Below are 12,923 nucleotides of genomic sequence, written 5' to 3'. Positions count from 1 at the left end.
AATTGCCTCATATACTGTATATATATATCCCAATATAGGACTGTATAAGGGTTAGAATGACTGCATTTTAATTTTATTGAGAATAAATATTTTATTATTTATTTGAACTTGATACACATTTACTAATGACCCAAATGTTCAATTTGTTGTAAAAAATAAAATAAAAGTTCAGTTAAAACTTTTTTTCATTTCAAAACACATTTCTAGAGCTGTAACTGCAATACTGTAATACCGTGAAACCGTGATATTTTTGCTCAAGGTTATCATACCGTCAGAATCTCATACCGGCCCATGCCTAGTGGTGAATGTGCAGGTCACAACTTGTCCACCAGAGCGTTTTGGAGTTGTTTGATTGTGTATTTGATGAGTTTGATGAGGGAAACCAAGAAATCCCATTAGTCTCTGTAGCGTAGGAGGCTAATGGGAGGGCAGGTTGGTTCAGGAGCAGAGGAGAGGAGGTGATGATGGTGACAGCCGTTGGTTCAGAGACATGATGAAGCTCTGGAGTCAGAGAAATTGGAGAAAAACAGAGTGTGTACAAGTCAAGAGGAGAGACGATGTTTTCTGTTTCTATGTTTTCGATTGACATACGTGGTCAAACTCTTGCTTCTTTTTCTTTGTAATGATATCAATAATTGTGTGTTTTGCAGCTAAACAGCTGATTAGGACTCTCCTGAAGACTGAGCCGACCCAGAGGATGACCATCACAGAGTTCATGAATCATCCATGGATCAATGTGAGGAGGACTTGAGCTCATTTGCATTTTTCTAAATCACTTTCGAAACCTGTCTTTTTTCATCAGTTTTAATCAAACAATTTTGTGTGTGTGTGTGTCTCTTCCCTAAAGCAATCGATGGAGGTTCCTCAGACTCCACTTCACACCAGTCGTGTACTAAATGAAGAGAAGGACACATGGGAGGAAGTCAAGGTCAGACATCTGAGGGGAAAAGTTTGCAACATCACAGGAGTTCCTGTTCTACACACAACACGCTGCAACAGGGTGAATCACGTGACCTCATGATGTTCTTTCTTCTCTTTGCGCCTCAGGAGGAAATGACGAGTGCCTTGGCTACGATGAGGGTCGACTACGAGCAAATCAAGATCAAGACCATTGAAGACTCGACCAATCCACTGCTAAATAAACGGAGGAAGAAAACCAGTAACGCCATCGCAGACCCGCAGTCCGCCGCCCACTGAAAGATGCACGCATGCATGCACATATATAAACACACAGGTTGTAAAAAGGAAGCAATAATTTGTCGACGTGTGAGTCGCATTGCATGGATTTTCTCAGTGTTTTATTTTTCATGGCAAATTCTAATGTTTTGTAGAAGTGTTTTTGTTTTTATTACTCTATACCATTTTAACAGAAGAAAAAAACAAACAAACGAAAAACACAACAAACCCGCCGCCTCTCTGCTCCGGCAGAGATCGGATCGGTCGATCTGTGTTTTCACACCAAGTGAAGAGATTATGAATATTTCTAGAAAAGGCGAGGAGAGGGAACCGCTGGAGATCTCTCTCCCCTCCTTTCCCACAAACGATATCAGGTTGTGTCCTCAGAGGGGCTCGAGTGTTGGAATAGGACATGAAGCCTTAGCATTAGCAGTAGTTCTCCCTCTTATCTCACCCCACAGCCCTATTCTAGCTCTTGCCCCCTCCCCACTCCCCCACCCTCACCCCCCCACCTGTGAATGTTTAAATGAAATGGCTAAATCCCCAAAAATAAACAAAAAGCAAGGGAAGGTTTCTTTATACGTACATGCAGAAGTAAGCAGCAGCAGCAGCAGATGTATTTTGAACTGACACGTAGAATGTAAAGGACTCCTCTTGCCCCCCCCCCCCCGACGCCCCCCCGACTGTTGTAGTAGCTCCTCCTCCTCCTCCTCGTCGTGTGTGTGTGTGTGTGCGGGAGGATTTCGGATGCGGGAGTGTCTGTCAGCTTCAGTTATTATTAAAGTCTTTTGTGAATGTGGAAACCGAGGCCTATATGCACTCACAAGGGTCATGTGCCATTCAGACGGAGCACCTCACTCATGGCCCCTCTCTCCTATTTTAATCTATGCTTGATTTATTATTATTTTTTTAATTTTCAGGTACATAGTGTTAGAGCAGAGAAGGAGGAAGGGCCTCGGTGGAGAACAGGAACTGACTCGTCTTTCTCCTGCATGTAGCTCATAGGAGAGTAGGAGAGCCACACGATACTGTATTTTTTCATGAATTTTATGAGACATTTTAGCGTTAGGCCTTATTACCGTTGTGTCGTTTAAAGCAGCGAATTACTTTTTAACCCCAAACCTACCTACCAACCAACCAACCATTTGGGTTCAGGCTTTTACCAATGTTATGCTTCAGAATTTATAACATTGCCAGATTATATTTCAGGTTAATGCTATGCAGATGTGTTTGTCAGCTTTGAAGTACTGCTAGGGCCTTTTTTTTTTCTTTTTTTCTTTTGGTTAGCATTGATTTCTGTTTGCAAAATGTGTCGAGCAACAATAGGGAGCGTTTTGTGTTGTGTTTTTATGTAAAGCAGTAGCAGCAGCAGCAGCAGCACCCTCCTACATGGTCCAGACTGATCATTTTAGTTACTGTTGATTACACCAGCTCAGCTGTCAGGGAGTCTCCAAGGGGGGAGAGAGGATGGGGAGGGGAGGGGTGGTCTGGTGCAACGTCCTCCTCCATCTCCTCCTTTACACTTCCTAGTTGACACAGAGAGGAAGTGTAAAGTACTTAAAGGGATAGTTCAACATTTTGGCAAATTGGCCCATTGCCATAATCCCTATAGTCATAGCAGTAGGTTTGTTACCTTTATTTGTCAATGCAAGCTATTTTTAGAACGGCTGAGCAGAGCTGCGAGCTGCTCAGAACTACGCTATGGAGGCTCATTTCTTGGTACAGAAACGTTACCAGACAGAGTTGTTTTAGAGGTAAATTCATGCAAAACCGCTGATGCGCGTTGCCTTCAGGGACAGTTTTTCATCAAGCAGTCTCTGCATTTACCTCTAAAACAACTCTGTCTGGTAACGTTCTGTTATTAGCTCATAGCGTGGTGAATGTGCAGGTCACAACTTGTCCACCAGAGCGTTTTGGAGTTGTTGGATTGTGTATTCGATGAGCTTGATGAGGGAAACGTAGAAATCCCATGAGCCTCCGTAGCGTAGCTCTGAGCAGCTCACAGCTCTGCTCCGCCGTTCTAAAAATAGCTTGCACTGACAAACAAAGGTAACTAACCTACTGCTAAAACTATAGGGATTATGGCAGTGGGCCAATTTGCCAAAATGTTGAACTATCCCTTTAAGAGCTCTTCCTCTTCCCCCTGAGCAGACGCTGACATACACCACCAGCAAGCTGTCATCACATACAAAGAGGGGTGGTGTGATGGTTTTGTCCCCTCCCTGCCGCTCACTTTTAAGGATCGTGGGAAATTATTTTGTTACCTTTTTGTCAGTTTTTGGTCCACTTCACTTTGTAAAGTCACATATACGCCACCACCTGTCGCATCGCACCAACAAGTCTCACTGTAGAAATGTTCATTTGAATGTGTGTGGGGGCACTGTTCCCCCCTCTTATGCATTTTTATTTTGTTATTACTATCTACCCCTCAACACTTTTTTTTGTAGTGGCAGCACATGTTTGTCTTTTTTTTTTTTTCATCCTTGTCATCGAGTCTGTTCAGCTCCACCTGCCGTACTTTTGTCTGCTTCAGCTTTGGATTAAAAAACCACATAAAGCACAAACCTGCTCCTTTATCTGTTATTTTCTGCACATGAAATGATTGTGACGAGGCTTTAAACCTCTGGAGAGGAGATCTGTGTCAGATTTATTTATTCATTTATTTTTAAATCTTTATTAATACAGGTATAAACTCATTGAGACATGGGGTCTCATTCCAACATAGTACGAGAACAATTAGTTACGGACAATATAATACATAGAAAATTTACATTAAAGGTCCAGTGTGTAAAATGGGGGTAAAACCGTGATATCTACTGTTCCGTTCCCTCCTTTTTCTTCTTTCCTTCTGCCTTCTTCATTGGTGTATTTAAGAACGCGAAACTCGTGAAACGTGGTCTCTGGTTTGTGGATTTTCAGTACAAACATGGCGGCACAAGATGGTGACGCTCTCTAAAGCAATATTGCTATATGTTCATAAAAGAAGAATTATTAGGCTTCAAAAACCAAACAAATTTTATTTTATAGTCATTATACACTTATACTAATATATTCATGAGTAGTATATTCAGATTTTGCCAATAAACCTCGCCAATTATTACACACTGCACCTTTAAAAACTAAAATATGCAGATGTTTGCTGTAGAAGGGAATCCTACTGTTTTTAATCCACTTTAAACGTTAATATTTAGTCTGTCCACCTTTTGTGGCAATTAACAGCAGCAGAGAACTTCAACACTAATGTTATAGTATCCAATCATGACTTCTGCTACTCAAGCCAAAGGTTTTCCTTTAAATGTAGAATAGATGTGTCCAGTTCATCAGTTCATTTTCCAACTCGCCCCAAATTTGCTCGATGGGGTTGAGATCCAGATTTAAATAATCCAGATGTACGTAAATAATATGGCTTCTTCTGTGAAAGAACATGATTGTGTTTGTTTATTGTAAGGAAAATGACCTAAATTTTCTTATGATGGCTCTATTTTATGGTTTAAGGAGCATAATGATGATTAATGGACAATTCAACAAAAACAACTGAAACCTCTTAGATATGCCAAGGGTTAATAATTATATTAATTAATATATTATAAAAATTGGCCACATATAGAAGAAATAATCTGACCTTCAACCTGTGAAGAATTAGAGAAATTATCTTCTCAATTAAATGTTTTCTCTACAAAGTCAAGTGATATTTAAATGGTTGACGTAGTTTATAGTTTAGTTACTTGATATTATCTCAATCAAAAATGCACCAAATATTTAAATCTAAAAAATAAAACCAAAAACACTTCTAACTTATTGACGCTTTGCATTTCATTTTTGACCTTTGCCTCCACTTTTGACTTGTTCAGCTCGGTCACGTCCCCAGCTATGACTCAGGTCACGGCCCCGGTTTGGGAATTGTGGGTTTTCGTGCACAGACTCAACCCGTGACAGGCGTTTATCATCCAAGCTTAGCTGGAATATACGCATTTGCGTAGCACAACAACACCGTGTTGGGATTGAGTCAACACGGTCATTTGCCAACACCGGGGTGTTGAGAGCAGTTTCCCGATAGTGCACTTGTTTTTTTGTATGTTTTGTTTTTCTTTTCTCTGTCTCTCCAGGTGCGGGTCAGACATTGACTCTCAGCCTCCAGCTCTGAGTGTGTGTGACGAAACCTACAGTCATCTCTCCCCCCACCGTGCAACTTAACCGGGTACAAGACGAGACAGGGGGTAAATGGGGCTTCTGGGGATTCCCTCTGCTGCTGCCCCAGCCAACCCCCCCACCCCCAGGACGCCTCCCCACCCACCAGCGCTCACCTCACCGGAGGAGAAAGGAAAGGGTTTCACTGTCAGTGCGAGGAAACGAGACGACAAGGTGAAGAAACCGAATGAAGGTAAAACTCAGACAGGTCACCCGGGGTATACCTCCTGTAGGAAGCTTCTGAAAGTCATCATCAGGTTTTATCATGATCGGATTTCCACGAACAATCATTCACAAATGCAAAAACAAGTTTAATTTATGTTTCTAGGCTGGAAACTGGAACGTGTCAGCGCGGCAAAACATAATGTATGACACGACAGCCCTTAGAAGAAACATGTGTATGTGTGTGGGGAGTGGGGAGTGGGGGGGGGGAAGACATGTCGGATGAAGATTTCTCAGCTGAGGTGGTGACACAACACCGACTTCTTTGAAGTGGTGTGCCATCCTGCTTCACACACGTACACACACAAACACAAACACACATCCTCTCAAACCAGACGAGACACACACACACTGTTGACTTGACCCTTTCCAGACAGGTTAGCGATACTGAGACGATGCCACACACAGATAGATACCTCAGTAACTCATCTTCAGCAGCTTCTTCAGTCATCATCATCAAAAGGAAAAATGCTTTTTTTGCTGTGTGTTTTTTTTTTTTTTTACATTGCAGCCACCGAGTCTGTCAGCGTGCTGGAAATCTGGTCGTTCTTACTGTCAGGTGCAGCCTTGAGTTGCATGTTGTGGTCGTTGTGGTCTCTTTGATTCCTTTTCCTCTCTGAGTGATTTTAAAAACATGCTTTGGCACACGCTTTTAGTAAGAACACCTTCACTGTTTTCTAAGAAAAGTTGTGGTAAGGAAATGTGAATTTAGAGAGAAATCATCAATGTGAAAATCATCATCTTTTCCCCCCCTACACTGATGAAAACAGAATTTATTAAGACAAGGGGAAAACTGAAATGCCACATTGACATCAGTATTCACATGTATACCATGACCTTTTTTTTTTAAATGTCTCTTGATCATCACTGGAATATTTTTGCACCATCTCATCTGATTTGGAAAAGTGCACATCTGTATCTGTATGAGGTGGCTTCCATTACTCCTAAACGACGTTCATGACTTTATACGGAGCTACAGGTGGAGAGCAGGGATGTCCATCGTTATCCTGGCTGAGAAACTTCCTGATCTGGGATTTATTATATATTATATACAGTAGTATATATCTTTATTGCAGACTCAGGGTCCATAGCAAGACAAACACAACAACAGACACACAACACAAACAATAAAAGAGAATAAAGCTAAAACACAGAAATAGGGATTTACATCGTTGATATCAAAAATATAAATTACTATAAAGTTAAAAACAGACAACTGTACCAGTGTCTCCAGAACAGAGCTTGATACCTGGTGGAATTACAGTTAATGTGGATCAAACTGTTAAAGGGATAGTTAACATTTTGGCAAATTGGCCCATTGCCATAATCGCTATAGTCTTAGCAGTAGGTTCATTACCTTTAATTGTCGGTGCAAGCTATTTTTAGAACAGCAGGCTGCTCAGAGCTACGCTACGGAGGCTAATGGGATTTCTTGGTTTCCCTCATCAAACTCATCAAATACACAATCCAACAACTCCAAAACGCTGTCGTGGACAAGTTGAGAGCTGCACAATCACCACACTATGAGATAATAACAGAACGTTACCAGACAGAGTTGTTTTAGAGGGAAATAGATGCAAAACCGCTGATGCGCGTTGCGTTCAGAGACAGTTTTTCAGCAAGCAGACTCTGTATTTACCCTGTATTTACCTCAAAAACGTCTCCGTTTCATAACGTTCCGTTATTATCTCATAGCGTGGTGAATGTGCAGGTCACAACTTGTCCACAAAAGCGTTTTGGAGTTTTTGGATTTTGTATTTGATGAGTTTGATGAGGGAAACCAAGAAATTCCTTTAGCCTCCATAGTGTAGCTCTGAGCAGCTCGCCGCTTCGCTCCGCCGTTCTAAAAATAGCTTGCACCGACAATTAAAGGTAATGAACCTACTGCTATGACTATAGGGATTATGACTATGGGCCAATTTGCCAAAATGTTGAACTATCCCTTTCATTACTGTTAACTGCTTACCCTCGACACAGAGGATGGGACTCCCTTGGAAAGGGTTATTTGTTATAAGTACTTGGGTATTTGGTTAGATGATAATAAATTGTCTTTTAATTTACATGTTGCAGAACTTTTAAAGAAGCTGAAGCCTTTATTGGCATTCTTTTATAGAAATAAATCCTGTCTTCCTCAGCACTAGAAGGCAGATAGTGCAAGCTACATTTCTATCCGTTTTAGGTTATGGTGACATTATTTACATGCATGCTTCTCCCTCTGTTCTTAAACCACTCGATACAATTTATCATTCAGCTATTAGATTTATTACGGGCGATGGGTTCATGACGCATCACTGCCATCTCTATCAAAATGTGGGCTGGACTTCCCTGGCTCTAAGAAGGGAGCAACACTGTGTATTGTTTATATATAAGGCACTACTAAAAAAACAAAACCCACTGGCTCTTAATATCCCAGCTGTTAAAATGGAGGTAGGGAAACTCGCTTTTGTTTATTTTGCTCCTTTTAAATGGAATAATTTACTGTCTCGGCTTCAGTTGGATACACTGATTCCTTTTAATCATTTTAAATACGTTCTTGTTTATCTCATGATTTCTGAATGTTCATGTGCTTCTTGAATTCACTTTGTGCTTCTGTTGAGTGGATATTATTATGGATATGTATTGCAATGTGTTTGAATTGTATTGCGCTGTAATCAGGGCGCCATTGGAAACGAGGGGTTGGCCCCCCTGAATAAATAAAGGTGATGAATGAATGAATGAATGAATTATATGGTTTTCCAAGGCATCAAGCCGACACATAAATCTATACAGGTTTCTGAGTGCAGCGTTAAAGGTGTTGACATGTGCATTTACAAAAATTTCACTATTATTTCATTCAGGGAGGGTCGACTCGACTGTCCGTTCCCCTCAGTGAAAGTTTGCAGATTCTCTGTGAAAGACGAGGAGTAGCGGTGGGTAAAAATGAATTCCTTGTTCTGCTTATTGGTGCCAGACAGTTGTCAGAACAAAACTTGTTTCTTCTTCTTTAAAAAAAAATTTAAAAAATCATTATTGGCAGTTTTGACATTTGTGCTTTTTGAGAAAATGTACCCTAATATTGGTCATCGCCATAATCAGGAAGTACCCAGACTGCCACTGGTTGCACAATGTCATAGTCGACATTGTTTTGACGAGCGATGGGTTTCCTTCAGTGGTGTTACTACATCATGTTGGTGGTCAGAGAATTTTTCCATAGAGCGAGACGGACGTGCTGCAAGGAAAAGGGTGAGTGTGACGTTTTTTATTCATTCACAATTAAATCTGATCTTTTTTCTTTTTCTTTTTAATAAGTGGGATTGAGATTGATTTTGAGATACTGGATATTTGTATTTTTATATACGGTCGTGTGGGGCCTTGTGTGTGTCAAATGAAATATAAGATTCAGTCGTCTTTTTACAGTGATGTCTCATGATGAGCAAGGAAGTGGTGTGACGTGGTAAATCCATATTGTAGATACTCGTATTCATCATTTTTGATTAATAAAATATAATTCACAACATAAATGTGAGTGTGGAAGAGTCAGTAAGTAGCATGTGCCAGTTCTGAGTAGGGTATTATTGCTTCATGATGGCAACACTGACAGTGGTTCTCCATTTTTTACTCAGAGAGCCGAAACCATAGCTCAGCGAGCGTAGGCATCCAGTCATTACATAACAAGCAGACGTGATCTTAACCACTAAAGAGACGAGAGGGAATTCAAAACGTAAACACTCAACGCGAACCGACTCTCTAAGTCTCTAAGAAGGACACACGCAGCTCTAAATAACATGATTCATTTCAAAGAAAACGCATATTAACATAATAAAGTAAAAATAAAATTAAAATGTCCATGCTCCATTAGTCAAATGTTATGAATGATATCTTTGCATGAGGTGAGCCGTCATCGCCGTAACGAGACTCTTCAGATCGTCCCACACTGACTTGAGAAGTGACTGGTGAATTGTGCTCGAGTAGTTTCAGCACAGAACCACTGAGTCAAGTCAGGACTCAGTCAAGTCTGGAGCAGACGCTAACGCACAAATGTTGTTACTAGATGCAGCGTACGTCAGGGTGCCATTTTCATTTTACAGATTCTTCACACACATTCGTCCCAGTGTGCGGCGGTATAGCCGATGACTTCAAGCCCTGACAAACAGTTCTCTACCTTTAGCCCAGTTTCTGTAAACACACCAACGGCACACAGATAGCTACAGTAGTTTCTCAGGCCTGTACTGTGTGTAGTACTACTTCTGTTTTTATACAGTGAATATCAAAGTGTGATCAAGTGAGCTTGCTCTTGCACATGTGTGTGTGTATGTGTGTGCAAATATGCATATGCCAATAGGGTGAGACTGGCTACTTACAGTTACGGTAAGTTAAGATACAGCAAGGCTGCTGCTGGTAAATGTATATGGGTCACGTTTGAGGTTAGTACATCAGCCGACTGAGTTTACACTCTAGTGGTTCCCACATACTGACTGCAGCTCTGCAGGATGTGAGACACTCAGCATATGATAACAGCTGTCATCATCTTTAAAAAAAAAAAAAAAGAATTCAAAGGAGGCGTGCATTATTATTAGTAAGCAATTTTTTAATTAGCAAAAATAAAGTAGAACAATTTAATAAAATCTATAATAAATATTGGAATATGAATAAATATAAATATAAAACATTGGTCCAATTACAGGTGTCAGACTCAATATGGTCGCCTAGAGAAAACATACTATGTCCACAGGACAAAAACAATTATGAGGAGTAATTGAGTTCATCGTCAGGCTGAGGTCGCTCTGTTTCTGTGCCGATTGGACGCCAGGTATCCCTCAATGTAGTTAAACAGCACATCCAGCTCGCCCATGGCTTTATACAGGCCTTTACTCTGCATCTGCACACAAACACATGTTTCACTTCATTAACATGCAATGTAAAAAAAAAAAAAAAAAACAAGCATGCATGTGCTTAACAGGAATTCTTGCACTGAAGATGAATCTTGACACTCACCTGGGTGTAACTGGAGTTTAGGTTTCTGATGTCAAAGTGTCTTTTGCAGGAGAAGTAGTTTCTCTGTTAAGAAGAAAGAAAAGAAAGATGATGTTACCACATGGGGTTAAAAACCATCTTTAGATCAACATGTCCTGAGTGTCTACTAGGCTACCACCTAAATGAGTTAAGGGGGCTGTAGTTTGGGATTTATCTATTGCAATCCCTTAAAAGTGGTGAGAGACATAAGCAGCATTAGATATAAACACTTGATGAGCCTCATGTTCTCTACATCAGCTCCTGGATGATGCAAAATTAGGAATCACTGTCTAATGTCAGATTAAAATCCTGTAAATTCCTCCTCCTCCCTTTTTTTCTTTCTTTTTTTTTTTTTTTACTGGGGAATGCTGGGACAGATTTTGGATGCAACAGTCAATTGACCCACGTGGTCCCGGTGTCTTAACCCCCCTCGGTGCAGTGAACGCAGCTCAACTCCCTCGTGGAGCAGACGTGCAGCTTATAGTCAAAACTGAGACTTTAGACTACGAAGTTTCGGATCAATCTTATCTTTGATCACTAAAATATTCAACAACAACATCAATCAATCAATCACACACACAGTCTCGTCCTCAGCTCTTGAACCCACGCGCCACTGACTGCTGCGCGTATTTACATCTCCTGCTGCTCTGCCGTAGGAGGACACAGACACACACGTGCTGCCTGCGGATATACTGTATACTCACACATTTGGTCACATCGCTCTTGAGCTGATCGAAGATCTGCTGTATCGACTCCATGTGAGGCTTCAGGCTCCTGGTGTCCTCCGTTACTTCCGCCATGGCCGTCGGCAGCACCGTGCTCAGGTAAAAGTCCAAGATGTTGTTCATGGCGTAGCAGCCGAACTGGCTCTGAAGAAGAGGAAGGAAGCGACCAGCCGGTTACATTAACTCTTTAGTCGTAGGCTGCTCTGCTCTGCTCTGGTCTGGATGCTTGCTTTTGTCGGAAGTTAGAGGCTCTGCGTATTCTCTATTATCTCTCTCTCTTTTTTTAATATTATTTAACACAACTTATGAACTTATTGGAGCGTTTGAATAGAAAAAAAAACTTACTTTAAAAGAGTCCTCCACGGTCTGGTCCAGCAGAAATGTGTCTAAGTCATTGTTTGCTTCCTAAAGAGAAAGAAAAACAAAAGCTGAGTGAGTGTGAGCAGAGACAGAGGCTGCAGACAGACTGACTGACTGACAGACTGACAGGAGAGTCCAGCAGCACTGACAGGACGCCTGGCTGCTGAGCTCTGTCCACATGATGCTGCACCTCCTGCAGAGTAGCTGCTGCTTGATGTTGTAGTAGTAGTAGTACTCACATAGTAGTCTCTGATCTGGGAATAGTCCTCTCTGAGCTTCTTGAGCCTGACAGGGAAACCCTCCACGAATCTACAGCACTGGTCGTGGCACATCGGCACGGCCCGGCTGCTGAGGAACAGAGACAGGAGGACCAGGACTGACAGGAGGAGGACAGACTGAGGAGGATTCATGATGCTGCTGGTGCTGGTGGAGCTGGTGGAGCTGGTATCTTCTGGCTGCAGACGAGAGTGTAGAAGAGCAGAGTGGGTCCTCAGGTGGTGATGATGAGATGCTGCTGCTGCCTGGAGTCAATCTAACGTAAGTTTGACCTCTGAAGTTTGACCTCTTCTCTGTATGTTTCTCAGAGGAAGTGCATACTTTTTGGCTCATCTTGTCTCCATTTTATAGTCAAAATTTGTTCTAAAGGTGTGGGCGGGACTAACAGGAAGAAACGGGTTAAACACACGAGGGGAAAATCTCTTTGAGCATCATACATTACACACACATGGGTTTGTCCTCGTATGAGGCGGGCTGGTGTTATTGATGATTATTGATCATGACCCAAGGAAAAAAAAAAAACCTTCTGACTTTTTGGAATTTTGATATGGCATCATTGCATTGCATAACTACTTTAAAATACCAGTCACACACACACACACACACACACACACACACACACACACACACACACACACACACACACACACACACACACACACATATATGTATATATGTATATAGATATATATTTATTATTATATTATTATTATAATTATATTATAAAAATGTTTAAATTTTACTATTATATTAATATACTATCATCATATTATATCATATACAACTAGTCTTTATCCACTACACTAACACAGATATGAAATTTGCAGAAATATGTTTTTAAAATGATATTTAAAGCAGTAAATCATGTAAGTAATATAAGACATTAGTTCCATGCACTGTAACAATAACAGAGGAAATCAAACCACCCACAAAGAAATGATATTAAGTTGCGGTTGAGATACGATGACGCTGTGGATTCTCTTT

The 12,923-nt window shown here is 41.1% G+C and overlaps 2 protein-coding genes and 1 long non-coding RNA gene across 4 annotated transcripts in view; 2 read left to right on the top strand and 1 right to left on the bottom strand.

Annotated features, from left to right (window-relative positions):
• The window catches only part of mapkapk2a (MAPK activated protein kinase 2a), a 29,688-nt gene extending 28,319 nt beyond the window's left edge, over nt 1–1,369 (top strand). Inside the window, exons 8-10 of the mRNA XM_085775811.1 lie at nt 651–736; nt 848–928; nt 1,048–1,369. Coding sequence (XP_085631937.1) covers nt 651–736; nt 848–928; nt 1,048–1,197 — 317 coding nt within the window. The 3' untranslated portion in view covers nt 1,198–1,369. The remainder of the gene's footprint in view (nt 1–650; nt 737–847; nt 929–1,047) is intronic.
• Nucleotides 1,370–2,966: 1,597 nt separating this feature from the next.
• Nucleotides 2,967–12,923, top strand: part of LOC146986933 (uncharacterized) — an 87,260-nt gene continuing 77,303 nt past the window's right edge. Inside the window, exons 1-2 of the long non-coding RNA XR_015035904.1 lie at nt 2,967–2,989; nt 7,213–7,282. This is a non-coding gene — a long non-coding RNA (uncharacterized LOC146986933). The remainder of the gene's footprint in view (nt 2,990–7,212; nt 7,283–12,923) is intronic.
• On the bottom strand, nt 10,293–12,247 carry il10 (interleukin 10). 2 transcript variants are annotated; one of them, XM_085777997.1, is made up of 5 exons: nt 11,903–12,247; nt 11,649–11,708; nt 11,283–11,447; nt 10,561–10,623; nt 10,293–10,444 (listed from the first exon to the last, which is right to left on the bottom strand). In XM_085777997.1, the coding sequence occupies exons 1-5, from the start codon at nt 12,071–12,073 to the stop codon at nt 10,334–10,336; spliced, it is 570 nt and encodes a 189-aa protein (XP_085634123.1). In that variant the 5' UTR covers nt 12,074–12,247; the 3' UTR covers nt 10,293–10,333. The 2 variants fall into 2 exon arrangements, with proteins under 2 accessions (XP_085634123.1, XP_085634124.1); XM_085777998.1 differs by lacking the exon at nt 10,561–10,623.

This window comes from Trachurus japonicus, chromosome 5 (genome assembly GCF_045865225.1).
Source record: "Trachurus japonicus isolate A0001 chromosome 5, Traja_1.0".
Taxonomy (NCBI): domain Eukaryota; kingdom Metazoa; phylum Chordata; class Actinopteri; order Carangiformes; family Carangidae; genus Trachurus; species Trachurus japonicus.
The sequence above is the reverse complement of the archived record's forward strand: the minus strand, read 5'-3'. Positions and strand labels throughout refer to the sequence as shown.

What these genes read in the sequence shown, in the direction of transcription:
- il10 (XM_085777997.1), bottom strand. Translation starts at nt 12,073, where the DNA reads ATGAATCCTCCTCAGTCTGTCCTCCTCCTGTCAGTCCTGGTCCTCCTG. An exon ending in CCGTGGAGGACTCTTTTAAA is followed by an intron (nt 11,448 to 11,648) that starts GTAAGTTTTTTT and finishes CCTCTTCTTCAG; the next exon opens with AGCCAGTTCGGCTGCTACGC. An exon ending in AGAGCGATGTGACCAAATGT is followed by an intron (nt 10,624 to 11,282) that starts GTGAGTATACAG and finishes TCTTCTTAACAG; the next exon opens with AGAAACTACTTCTCCTGCAA.